Source organism: Colletotrichum fioriniae, assembly GCF_027942845.1.
Source record: "Colletotrichum fioriniae strain IMI 355084 chromosome Unknown scaffold_9, whole genome shotgun sequence".
In the NCBI taxonomy this organism is placed as follows: Eukaryota; Fungi; Ascomycota; class Sordariomycetes; order Glomerellales; family Glomerellaceae; genus Colletotrichum; species Colletotrichum fioriniae.
The window spans coordinates 2,058,341-2,072,016 of NW_027076845.1; the positions used below are offsets into that span (position 1 = coordinate 2,058,341).

Consider the following 13,676-nt stretch of genomic DNA (forward strand, 5'->3'; position numbering starts at 1 on the left):
CACCATCGGACCCCAGCTGGTAGGTACAAAGGTACTCACGAACGGGATGTCTCTCTTGTTGAGTCCCACGTCACTGAAGCCACAACGAATCCATGATTGCCCAATTACCCAATGCATTGTTCCGAAAGAGCAAGCCTTGCTTTACCTTCGAACCAACTCTAGGACATGTTTGATTGTAGTGGTCGTGTTCTTTCCTACGAGGCTCTCTAGTGGAGGTCTTCATTTGTGACCTTGGAAATCGTACATGTTGCATGCATGTTGGCTTGTTTCTCGTTCTGCGTGTAGGCAAGCTGACGTAGATTGGAAACCCGTGATAATAAGTTCGATATTTTCCAGAAATACAGCCCAAAGAATGCAAGAGCTATGCAAACATCGATAAATATAAAGGTGAGAGACGGCACGGTCGAGAAAGGCGCACCAATCGGCAAATTTATGCGTAAGCCGGGGTTCATCGCAAGCAGGAAACTCAGTTTTGGGTTATTCCTCACCGACACTTTGAATCCACCTGGTCTCTATTATATCCCACATAAGAAACACCCCTGAGCATTGAGAGTATGTACCAGTTTGGGTCGGAGGCTTATCTGGGCCAGGTGGTATTATGCGGAGACGGCGAGTCGGTGAATATTCATTCGCCTCTACTAATACTACTACTGCCACGTGGTATCGAGCATCTGCCAAAATTCAGTCAAAATGCATCGTGGAGGAGACCCAGAATAGACTACTTAGACCTACAGTCGAGCCAACCGATCGTCCTCTCCATGGAAGAACATTGTCACTAAGCCATGTTCAACCGATGGTCAACTAGTCGAGTGCAACCTGCGCAGCCCGACGGGGTTGCTAGTGTACCGAATATTAGCTGCCGAAAGGATGTGAGCAGGAGCCAAAGGGTAAGGGTAGTTTGAAGCAACATAATGCACGAAACCCAGCGATGCGATGCAGACCTCACTGTGTGGCAATGATGCCGTCGCATGGAAAGACCACGTAGTGGCCGTACCCAGCTTTGGGCATGCTCGACTGCTAGCGACGGCCGGCCTGGGTAGTTTGCTGCCATCTGGAAACGGCGGAGCCATTTACATGGACGTGTTGTACATGGGTGGGGCCTTCCAGTGGGAGGATGCCAGCTCATTGTGCAGCAAAGACGTCGCTGAAGCCGGATGAAGTGGCCAAGGTGGGCAGTAAGTATAAAGAGGCGGTGGACGAACGCAGCGACCCAGTAATGTGAAATTCAATCAGTCGACTCGTGCAATCCGACTCTCATTCGACCTGGTCTCATCATTTTTGTTGTTGTTGTCGTTGTCGAGAGCAAGTTGTGAAGCTTCTTGGGATTTTTGCTGATTCAGCCCCCCCCGCGGATACATCGACATTCTTTGTCTTGGGGTCACATATTGGGCCGCCGCCCCGCCCGCAGCAATCAGCGGGAGGGAGATTCAGCCTTTGGTCCATTGCCCACTGAGATGCGGCGCTGTCTTTTGCTGCGGCTCTCTCTGACAAGCGGAAACAATGTGACGAACCCGTGCCCTGTGCTGGCTTGTATGCCGGTTTTGGTCCATGATTGGCGCAGAGGGAATCCAGTGGTTTCCTGCCAGAGTCGGCAGAGGACTGGGCCTGAGTGTGCTGCGGCCAATGAGGGCGATGAACTGCCAATTTGTCGCGGGCACTAGCATGCCCAGATATCCTTATTCGGTCGTACGTCGATCTATTTCTTTTCTTTTCTTTGCTGTCTGTCGTCAAAAAAGACGTCCGATGTTCCAATATTGGGGGCAAACAGCGCGCATTTTGTGAAGGCAGAATGGGATGACGCACTGCCGGCCTTTGATGGGAAGGAGCGACGAGAAGCGACGCCTGCTGACGGAACACTCGCCGAAGTTGGTGGGGGAGGGAAGGAGGGGCCGGCGCATCCCAATTCAAGCACACCTTCCTTGTGGTGCCGAATCGAATACACGCTGGACTGAAGTCGGTCACTGGCGATAGCAGTGACGTTTCCTACGGTACTTATTTCTCTACCTACTTGACCTCAACACTCGCAGACATAATCACAACTGTTGGCTAGTGCTGACGAATACCCTCACGGTCGACTCTACCTCTCATTTAAGCTTACGTCTCTTATTATGACCAAGCAGGGAGTATCATGCTTTCGGCCAACACCACGACAATGACGTCCTGCAAGTGGCAGCGACCCAGAGTCAGGCGCTCCATGCCGATCCACCGGATTGGCCAGCGGACGCAACCTCCAGGGAGAGCCTTGAATCGCACTGCATCTGCTTGTGCATCTGCACGCTGCTCTCCCATTCCGCAGAGAACCGCTGCTGCATCTGGCTCATCTCAGCCCAGTGCTAGGCCACTAGCACCATGGCAGAGGGACCGTGCTGCAGCGAAGCATGTGTGCAGGACGGGCGGGAGACAGGGATGGATGCTCTGTCGATTGCATATTAGAGACCAGAGGAAGAGGAGAGCGCGCAACAGAGCGCAGCGCGTTGCACACAGCTACAGCTACAGCGTATGCAGTCATATGTGATATGATGGGTGGCTACCGATACCTCCAGTGAGAATCAACCTACGAGCTTTTACGAGAGACGGACTCCATTCTCGAACTCGAATGCGATCGAAAGAGGCCCAGTTGAGGCCCTCTTGGTGTGCCTATCGGCCAACCAAATGGAACCTCTTCCACTTTGGGGACTGGTGAGACATGCGCAGGGAAAATGGCCAAGAGGGATGCGGTTGGTTGCCGACGAAAAAGCAAGAAAGCGGCGACGGAATCGGAGGCGCGAGAGGCGCGTGGGATAAAGCCACTGCCGGGGAAGATGAAAGAAGCCAGCCGCAAGAGACAGCCCAGCCCAGGGACGGGAAATTCTGACGAGATAGGGTAGCATGGGGTTTTAAGAGGCATCAGCGGCAGCGACGGCGACGGCGACAATGACAAAAGCAGACAGGAGCTTCTCAACGACATCCTGACATGGACAAAGACGTATCCAAAGAGCAGCCGATGCGGATGATGACTACGACGCCAGTCAAACATACTCATCGCTCCCACACCACACCACACCACCACACTTCGTCGTTGCGCTCTCAACCTGATTCTAGCCTCTGGATTCTCGACTGTTCGTATGCGCCTACACGCAGCTTGCGCCAACTTTCAGCATCCATACCACCCACCAACTCAACCCACCTCCCTCTCTTCCTGTGTGTGCACTGCCTAGCGTCAAGTTCCGACTAGATCGGCGGTGCAGTGATAGTCTATCCTCAACGGTTGGCGAGCGGAAAAGAGCTGTTTTGCCGTCCAAGACGAAGCGGCCTTGACAATACTCCCGGAAACGCTAAGTCGGCCTGCGTTCCTATTCGATCTTCTGCACTCCATTTCGGCCTCGACTTCGTCGCCTAAGCAGACACTCCTCCGCGCCGGTCTAGGCGTTGCTCATTCCAGACGGAGCCCTAATGAATGAGCCGCAGCCTGCCGTCTTTTGACAGTCATCGCCATCAGTCGATAGATCTGCGGGCATTCCCCAGCCACCCTCGCTCGGACACTGCAACTCTACACTAGGGTCATCCAACAAGGCAAAGGCACTTTTGGAGATACGACTGATTTATCCATTTTGCGCATGATATCGTTGCCTCGAAAGGTTTCTCAGAAATCACGAATGACCAGAACACACTCCCCTCTCGTCATCACGGATCTTAACACACAAAGTGTGCGCCTCGCACCTCGTTCGAGTCCGAGGCTAACTCCTAGTACTAACATCTTCCAACTCTCCGACCTCTAAACCTTGCTGCGAGCAGCCGATCCAACTTACCGTTCCGACACCAGACTTCAACTGAACCAGTACCCTGGAAGGTCTCCCAGACAGGTCTAACGCGTAACTGACTTCTCGGCAAACCTGTCTCGCTTGTTTCCCCCAGGCTCTCTCGCGCGCAAAACACGCCTCATAAATGCGACCCCGACCCTAGTCGCACCAGCCAGTCCCCGAGTGCGCGCCGTGCAGGCCCTCGTCGCAAAGTGGCCTAGGTCCAGAAGCAAACGAAACAATCGAAGCCTACACTTCCTCCTACACGGCCTGTCCAGGCTGTGCTACCCCCCTCATTGCGCCTCGTCCAACATCCCGTCAACTTCGTTGTGGTGCGAGGCCTTCTTCACGGTGGCTTCAGGTCGAGAACGCGCGCTTGCGCCGGCCTGATCGCTTTCCTCTTCGCCACCCGTTTCTGCCTCCTCACTGCGTCTTGTCTTTATAGACGCAGCCGTTGACGTTCATTTCTAACGGTGTCGGAGGAAGGCCTACTACTGGCGTCGCTTATTCTCCGTCTTTGCCGCGAGCTCTTGCTCTCCGCCGCCGCGTTTGCCTTTCATATAGGGTGATTGCTTGGTCACAGGACTCTTCTAGTCGACGGTGCCGGCTCTGTCGACACCGGTCGCGCGCTTTGCGTCCTGTCTCTTGCCATAGTTGTTTACCCAGTAACTCTTCGCCCGTCACCACCGGCTAGCACAGCCGAGCCGCTCGTTTGCTAGAACCCCGCGTCGCAGATGCCTATCTCGTCTCCTCTCCGGTCCAAGATCCCTCTCTTTTATGAAATCCGTACGGGTAGTAACCAGCCCTTCTCGCGATGGCTTACTCCTTTACAGAGGAGGAAAAGGTAAGTAGCTGGTCTCCATCCGGTCACGGACCATCGACACTGACGCGCATCTCGACGGCAGAGGTTCATCCTCGCGGAAGCCATCAAAAACAGCAGCCTGGATGTTGGCCTCTTAGTGGGGTTTTTGAAAACGCACAATGTCGAGCCAGACTGGCTTAAGATGCAGCTGCCCAGCGGTACGGATCGCCAACCTTGACGAACTCAAAGTTTCATGCTGACATCTACGACACAGGCCGCACTATGGGACAATGCCTCGCAGTCACCGAGCAGATGTTCCAAGGCCCCATGCGGGTCCCAGACCTCAAGCGGAAGTCCATGAACGACCTTCTCGAACAACCACCAAAGCGTTTGGCTGCCGCATCGCCTATGGAGCCACCAGCGCAATTACCACCCTTGGCCTCAGCAACTCAAGGCCTCGCAACCTACTCAAGCTCGATGCCCGTATCCTCGTTATTGCCAGTCCCTCCGCAGCTGCATAATCAGCAGCTCGCCAACATACAGCCGCGACCCGCCGGCATGGAGATCGCCGGGGTGGCCAACGGCTCTCGAAGCCCTGGCCAACAACAGCAAGCGCCACTCCCGCGGAAACGGGGTCGACCATCACGGGCAGACAAGGCGAGACAACTGCGACCTTTGTTGCCGCAGCACCTTACGCCTCTAGCACCGGCGCCCCGGCCAATAGCTAGGGAAAGCCCAACAACACCAGGAGATTTCGCTGTGTACAGATTATCGCCCGGTCCAGCTTCGGAGGCTACGAACGAGCCAATAAGGCGAGGACGAGGTCGGCCAAAGTCGTTTGGCAGGACACAGTTGGTGAGTGGACAGGGTTTTGCAAGATGATTCAAAGTCCTGATCCGTACCCTAGGGCACTTCTACAGGCGAACAAACCAAGACAGAGTCTGGACGATCAACACCAAGTGAATCATCGCGCCAGCAATCTGATGATATACCCCGAGACGCCTACAACGAGGACGAAAATGTGTCGGATTCGCAAAAGGAAAAGGCCATCCCGAATATTGGCCACTTACAACAAGAAGGGCTAGCGAGTTAGCAGTTCTTGACGAGCGTGGAGCGATGACGACTCGAACCCATCCATCCACCGCCACACCTTCGAAGCCACAGGGCCTGAAAAGGCAAAATCTCATCATTACCGTTATACGGCCCGTGATTTGCCAGTGATGGCTTCGTACAAGACCTGTTTGGCTCATCCTGTGCAGCAGTTGTCTGGTACAATGGATGTGTATTTCTAGAGCTTATGGCGTTGTCGGACGTTTTATTTTATTTTATCTTGCATATACCGGCCATGGACGGAACAGGGCGGTTAGAGTTGGCTTTTTGTTTCTTCATCTGGTTCAAGGAGTTCGGGGAGACAGAGATGTGTAACCGCGGGACGAGGTACATGGACTGGGCACGATGGGGAACGACATGTACGATATGATAGGACTTGGGAATATGGCCCCATTCCTACACGGGATCGGAACACGGGATGGGCATGCACATTTTGAGGGAGCTGCACAGTTCGGATCGCCAGGTGCTGGACACGAAAAGTCATGTACTATGAGGGATCGGTATTATTTGAGAAATCGTTTCTTTCAAAGTATCCTCTTGTGAACTTGTTTTGTTCTGAGACTAATACCTATACGCTAAATCATGATATTGACCAGACGAAAACCCCAGTCGCAGATGATGCTTCCATATAAAAAAAAAACCCCCGAACAACATGAATCACATATCAACCAATTTACTTGGAACTCTTTTCCCGCCATTTTACCAAGACTTGACAATCTTCTCCAGGGCCTCGATGAGGATATCAGCGTGGTGCTCCTGGAAGATGAGCATGGGCCTCAGACGGACGGCGCTCTCGCCCGATCCGCCAATGTTGATGCCCAGGCCCTTTGCCTTCTTGAGGAACTCGTCGCGGCGCGGGTTATCAAAGGCGATGAAGGTGCCCTGGCCCTTTCCGCGGAGGTTAGCGAATTGGCCGGGGTATTTGCTCGCCAAGCCCTCGAGCTTGCCAAAGAGGTAGTCGCCGACGCGGGCCGTGTTGTTGACGAGGTCGAGGCGTTCAATCTCGTCGACGATGGCGCGGAAGAGGATGGCGCGCGCCGGGTCGCCCATCCAGGTGTTGAACTGGCGGTAGGGCTTGTTGGGGCGCAGCTCGGGGTTGCCAAAGTAGTAGCCTGCCGTCTGGGCCTTTTTGCTAAAGGTGACCATGTCGGGAGGGGTAGGGAGGTCCCAGTGGTCGTGGGCCCAGAACTTGCCGGTGGCGCCGACACCGGTCTGGACCTCGTCGACGATGAGGAGGACGTTGTGCTTCTTGGTCACCTCGCGGAGGCCGCGGAAGAAGGCGGGGGAGGCGTGGTTGTCGCCGCCCTCGGATTGGATGGGCTCGACGATAACCGCGGCGAGGGGGATGTGGTAGTTCTTGATGAGGTGCTCCACCTCATCGAGGGCGGCCTTCTCGGCGGCGGCGTTCTCCTCGACGTGCTCCTCGAGCGGGTACTTGAGCAAGGGGAAAGTCGCCTGGGGCCAGTCAAAGGCGGGGATGTCGAGCTTGTGGATGGGCTTGGAGCGGGTGGTGGAGAGGGAGCCGAAAAGGCGACCGTGGAAGCCCGTCTTGAAGGAGAGGATAGAGAGGTCGGAGGCGCCGGGGGACTGATTGTTCATGGCGGAGGAGGTCTCCTCTGCGGTGAACTCGACGTCCGGGCCGCCGCGCTCCTGCTGGCGGCGCCACATGAAGGCGGCCTTGTAGGCCGTCTCGTTTGCGTCGGAACCGGCCATGGCGGTGAAGACCTGGTCGAGACCCTTGGGCGCTACCTTGAGGATGCCGGTGCGGAGGACCTCGGCCCAGTCTTCGGGGGGGAAGTTGCCCAGGGCGGGACGGTTGATGATAGCGTTGACCATCTCGGGAGTCTGGGCGACCTTTGCGAGGGCCGGGTTGTTGTAGCCCAAGGGGATAGAAGCGATTTGAGCGTACCTGTCAACACTTTGTAAGCTCTTGGATCTACATGAAGCTATAATCTCTCTCCTCTACTCCGTTTCACTTACACATCGAGGAGAACGTTGCCGTCGGCGTCGGCAATGTAGTTGCCCAAACTCTTCTTGTAGTCGGTGAGCATGTTCAAGCTCCGGGTGTCAAAGACCTTGTGCAGGTCCTCGGTGGCCTTCTTAGACGCGGGGCCGGGAATGTCGGTCTTGAGGGCCGGGCCGGAGGGCTCGCCGGCGAACAGGCTCGGGGCGGCGGCCATGCGCGGAGCGGAAAGGCAGAATGCTCTGCGCGCGGTGGGTGTGCGAGCCGCGCGGGCGGCGGGACGCGCCAGGGACGCAGAGGCTCTGAGGAGGGCCATTGTGTCTGGTGTGTGAATGTGTGTGTGTGTGTGATTGTGTGCGAGTTCTCTCCTTCAGTCAAGTACTGAAGCTCCTCTGTCGCCGTGTCACCAACCGAGTGAGACGGCTTTCTCTGGGGTGTGTGTAGAGAGGCAATGTCGAGTCGGAAGCTTTGTGCGATATCGGAGGGGCAGGAGGGAAGAGAGGGGTATCAATTGGTCAATCGCAAAAGAAAGATGAGCAAAGAGAAGAAGGAAGGCTGTAAACAATGTCCTGCGAGGCGGGGGGGACCAAGTTTATAGATTACGGGTGGCAGCGGCTTATCACTTGTATAATCTAACGTAACTCGACGCCGCGTTGCCGTTGCCGGTGGTGGAGAGCAAGTACGGATACACCTTAGATAGATAGTAGCAGCTGCAGCAGTAGCGTATGTAGTACGGATGTGTCTTGTTTTGAGCTTTGGTCCCCTGGTCCGGTGTTGAGTCGAGGTAAGGTACCTTTGCCCTTGGGTTTCCTGACCGCAACGACCAGACCGAGCGCCACTTCCTCAGCTACCTTGCCTATCTAGTATATGTAGTACGGAGGGGAAGGAGCTGGCACGAAGGGCTAAGGTAAGGTAGCTAATGCAAGTCCGGCAAGGTCTCTCAACTCCCAGCGAATGCAATGACGGGGAGACCTGCCAAGATTACGTGCCAGTCGAGGGAAATGCGGGGCAGATTGAAAGCTGGGGTCCTTGGGCCTGACCTCACACACACATAGCAGTGACACACTGCCTTGCTGAGGTACCTTGCCTTACACACGGGCCTTGGTTTGGAGGGGTAATTTACGCCGTTTACGCCGCCACCACCTTCTCTTCCCCCAAGTACCTTACTCCCCTCGTAGATAACCTGCGGCAAGCCAGCAGCGGCTCGCGTAAACGGCGTGAATAGGCAAAAACTTATCACATTAAGTAGGTAATCTTCAGATCTGAGAACATTACACTCGGGAAGACATGCCCTTTGGTTCCAAGAATCAACACATTCGGTAGGTGGTAGGTAGCATGCATTCGTTACAAGGCAAGAAGCTCGGCCATGTTCATCCTGATACGACGAAACGCTGTTGGAGCTTGGGTGCAGCAGGTATCTTCTTGTCCTCCTGGGCACAGGAAGCGCGCTACCGCGGTGAACGTACCCCAGATTTCGCCCAATCGGTTCGCTTTGCGCGCAATCGCCTCCAATCGCCTTCATGTTGGACTTTTATGCCGTCTTTGCCACATCTTCAGCCTCATGAGCATTTTCAACTACTTTTCGCCACATCAATCCTCTTTCCCCCGGATTTAGTGATATCATCCTCTCAATAGATCCCCCGACCCCTCGGCGAGGATCCGTTGTACTGCAATCATACACACACATCAGGCGATAAGAGGAAGCCCCAATGATACAGATACCTTGATAAGAATGGAGAATAAATCCCCCCCCCAAAGTGGAAACCAACATCTCCACCTCCAGGGGCGAACATCTGGGGACTATCTATACTACGCTTAGCGCTCCGCCGAAACAAAAAGCCCACCAGCCGATGACAGGACCGGAGGACCGGAACCGGGAAACGTTGCCGGTTCTCGCGCCATAACTTAGGACCTAAAAGATTGAATTCCGCCCCCTCTCGTCGTCGGCACGAACTGCCTGCATGATTGAGTGTATAACGAAGAGCACTAAAATTGCAAAGTCACAGGACTCGCATTAACCTCCCGCTCCGAATGCAATTGTTTTGTCCGATGGCGACAAGCCCAAACTGGATCAGGTCGGCTCGAACCCGGATGGATGACCCCACTTCGGCGCCCGGGGGGATGCGTGCCGGATGCCGAGGGTCGCCTTGGATGACTTGCCATTGCCCGGCCTGTGGAGGACTTTGGCCGGTTGATTGAAACGCCCATTCGGCCCTGTCGTATCGCAAGTATTTCAATCAATGTGGTCTTGAAAGATCATGAAATGTATCTCTGTCCGCTGAAATTACTTTCGCGCATTCGTTGCGACGATGCTCTTTATGTGCACAATAATCAATCTAGCCTTTCCCAAGTATTCTGTCCTTCTTTCCCAGCCAAAGAGAAAATGCTATATATCCAGGTTCGAGCACAGTCGACCACCTAGGAATGCTCTAGGAGACAGTAGTTGAAAGAAGGTGAAAGAAAAACATTATGTGAACGCCAGACCAGGGAACGCTAAGCCGCAAGTATCGAAACGTGGGCGGTATGCAAAAACTAAAACAGACTTCCCCCGTCTCTGACAATATATCGAAATATGTCGGAGGTGAAAATGCTGGCAAGGTGCAAAAACGTGATGCAAAATTGATCTGAGCCAAAAAAAACTCCTCTGGTTCGTTGCTCCAGAAATGGACACTAGATCAGTGGCCCTCCTTCTCCTCAAGCTCCCGCATGTATCTTACGAAGCTCTTCTTGTGTACCTGAAATGAAGTTAGCCACCGAACTCATCAAAAGATCATAATTTTACACACCATTCCTGCGTAACGTCCATTCTTCAGCACACACACGAAGCGCAGACCCAGCTTGACGAAACACTCGTAAACGAGATCCATGGGAGATCGCATGTCCAAAGCTACAGGTGCCTGTTGACAATTAGCATTGATATCCCTCGCCAGGTCGAGTGGCTACTTACAGGGTCGATGTATGGGGTGAAATCAGTCTTGTCCGTCTCCCCATCATCATCATCAGAGTCCTCAATGGTTGCAACTTGAGCCATCAAGCACATGCTTGATGCTTCGTCATCCAAATTATCGAGGGCAAATTCCAAGTCTGGAGCGGGGATTAAGCCAACGAGGATTCCGTCCCGAATAATGGGTAGACCTCCATCAATCTCTCCAGCTCTGTGGAGGGTCTGCAACTTGCTGCGAAGGCTGACTGCAGACACCACAGGAGAGGCACTGATATCAATAACACGTTCACGTCGGACACGAGGAACGATGTCGGCAAGATCCGAAGTGAAAATGGGCTTGTGCTTGTTGTCCAAGAAGGGGTATGAGTTCATGTTCGTCAGAAGGTCCTATCATAATCAAATCAGTAGCCACCCAAACTCAGCGCATTTCTGTAACTTACGTAGATACTGTTTGGCTCAATGGCGTCCGCAGTCCACTTGGCCACAAGAATGGCCAGAGAGAACGGTAGAACATAATCCAAGCTGCCGGTAAGCTCGAACAGAATGACGGCAAGTGTCACAGAGAGTCGGGTTACACCGCACATGGTTGATCCAGCAGCAATGAGACCGTACACTCCGGGCTGGATGCAGGATCCCGCCTCCTTCGCGGCACATGCACCCCACAATCCAAAGTCGGGCCAAAGCAAAACCATGTACTGCACCACATGGCCGACAAGTCTGCCCATGAGACCACCGACCACCATGGACGGAACGTAGATACCAGCAGGAACTTTCTGAGAGGGTGTTAGAGTTGTGATCAAGTTGAGGAATGGAAGTACCTACAATGCCAAACGTGATGATCGTCAAGAAACCCTTGATGAGAAACGCAGTGAAAAGGCTGAGGAGCACAGGTGGAATGTCCTTCATAGCGGTCGGGCAAAGTCCATAATCTTCGCGATCGGAGCCGTCATGACATGGGGCCGCAAGGTTAAGCATCAGCTTGGCAACAGGCTGTTTTGTGTGGACGTTCCAATAACTCATGATGCCGGTAACGACAGCAACCAGAAGTACCTCGAGCATTGGATACGTCTTGATGAAAGTGATTCTCCTGAACGATTTGGCCCAGTGCTTAGAGGCTTTGATGAAAAGAGCACCAGCAGCACCACCGAGGATGCCAATGACAATGTAGAAGACGATCTCAAAGTAGTGCCAATCTGCCACATACTTGACTTGGAACATTACAATCTTGTGTGTGCCGTAGGGGTTGAGAAACTTGAGCGATAGTGCGGCCACGATGCAGCAGAAAAAGGTGCGGAAGAGCGTCTTCGCTGGGAAGAAATATGAGACTTCCTCGAGACCGAAGAGGACACCTCCTAGAGGAGCGCCAAAAGCGACGGCCACACCTGCAGCTGCAGCTGCAGACAACACCTCGCGCCTCTTGGCATCGTTCTTGTCGTACTTGGAAAAGAGGCGGCAAGCAATGTTGCCAATGCAGGTAGCAATGTGCACGTAAGGGCCTTCTTTGCCGAGACTGAGGCCAGACGCCACACTGAGAATGAGCGCGGCAGACTTGATTACCAAGGTTTTCACACCAAGAAAACCGTGCAAGACGAAACCACTAAGAATGACACGCACTTCGGCCACTCCACTTCCGGCAGCAGAGTAGTACACCATTGGGGGAGGTACAGCGGCCTCAATCGCCTCAACGACTTCTGGGGGAGTCGGGCTTTCGTCGCTCGTCGGTTCGTCTGCGTAAGGCGCAAGCTCTGCCGCGAGGTTTTCGTCGAACGTCGTCATCCGATATGCCGAGGGCACCACGGTCTTTGTGGTCAAAGTCATGGCACAGGCGATACCTGCCAAGACGACGCATCCAACCAAGTAGATGGTGAATTCGGTGCCTACATCTCCAAATGGCCAAAACCTCAGGACCTCTGACCAGGTCCGCCAATCTTCGCAAGGGCCTTGCTTTGGACAGCAATTCTATATATAACGTTAGCATCTTCTGAAAGTCCTTGGGTGCAGTAAAACATACTCTCTCGCTAATGTACCAGCCCCGCGCACAATATCCGTACTTATAATCGAAGACAGTCGCTTCCGATAAGTTGACTACGTAGGCGACAAGGGCGACAACGAAGCCGCATAGTGCACTCAAAATCCATCCTTGAGAGGCGTCGAAGATGGCATATGACCTTCCCCGAAAGTCCTTGCGCATCTTCAGAGCCTTGACTCGGTGGGCATCTATGATATTATCATGGACCCAGTCGGTGGATGTAAACTGATCGTACCATACGCGCTCGTTGGGTTGTATTGACCGTTTCGACTCGCTCATCGGATCGGGAAAGTCGGAGAAGGCATGTGAGAGGCGCTGGCCCAGGGACGGGTTGCGACTGTGGTGTAAACTTCTGATGCTTCCTGGGATAGCGAGGGTACAGGTTAGCCTTTTTGGATTCTCGGTTTCCTGGTACAGACGCAGCATGTGAAAACATGGGGACAACATACCGGCAGTGCTATGATTTCTCGACAGGCCCGGAGTCAGATACTTTGGGCTCTCCGGACCGGATTGTTGAAGGCGTCTTCTTGATCTTGCGCCACCCAGAAGCAGAGGGGAGCGCTCATCCGGCTCTCCTCCGACCGAGCTTCTCCGAGAGTCGAATCTCGGTCGTCGCGTACTCATCGGTGAGGGAGGGCCCGAAGGCGCGTTGTCGTCCGGTAATTCCGCCATAATTGGGCTGACTACGCAGTAGGTGTGTGTGAAGACGGCTCGAACCGTTTGAGTTCTGGAGTTTGTTTCGAATCCTGAATGTTTCGACTCAAGCAGCAACTTTTGGCGGCAGGCCAGGCAAGGTTGCTGTTAGTTGGCAAAAGAGCGGAAGCTTGCAGCTTTCAACAAAGATGGGATAGCATTCGACGCAGTCAAGTAGTCTAGGCTCTGGGCTTTGGAAAACGATGATCAGGGGTAGCATCGGAAGCCTCGAAAGGAAGGCTGTCCTGACAAGCAAGCTGGATGGTTTTAGGTTGAAGCAAGCTGAAGTTTTAGCACGTGAACCTAGTGAACTTCGTAGGTGTTCCAAGTTCCAAGGCTGCAGACAACCTTGAGGA

General features: G+C 53.9%; 2 protein-coding genes across 2 annotated transcripts; both read right to left on the reverse strand.

Moving 5' to 3' along the window:
* Nucleotides 1-6,390: 6,390 nt before the first annotated feature.
* On the reverse strand, nucleotides 6,391-7,970 carry UGA1_3 (4-aminobutyrate transaminase; the record flags this gene model as incomplete). Its single annotated transcript, XM_053194373.2, has 2 exons — nucleotides 6,391-7,600; nucleotides 7,672-7,970. The coding sequence occupies 2 exons, from the start codon at nucleotides 7,968-7,970 to the stop codon at nucleotides 6,391-6,393; spliced, it is 1,509 nt and encodes a 502-aa protein (XP_053048223.2).
* A 2,359-nt stretch (nucleotides 7,971-10,329) lies between these two features.
* N0V96_007985 (uncharacterized protein) lies at nucleotides 10,330-13,299 on the reverse strand (the record flags this gene model as incomplete). The annotated part of the gene is made up of 7 exons (XM_053194374.2): nucleotides 10,330-10,389; nucleotides 10,441-10,551; nucleotides 10,602-10,985; nucleotides 11,039-11,371; nucleotides 11,421-12,557; nucleotides 12,610-12,989; nucleotides 13,077-13,299. The coding sequence occupies 7 exons, from the start codon at nucleotides 13,297-13,299 to the stop codon at nucleotides 10,330-10,332; spliced, it is 2,628 nt and encodes an 875-aa protein (XP_053048224.2).
* Between the last annotated feature and the right edge of the window lie 377 nt (nucleotides 13,300-13,676).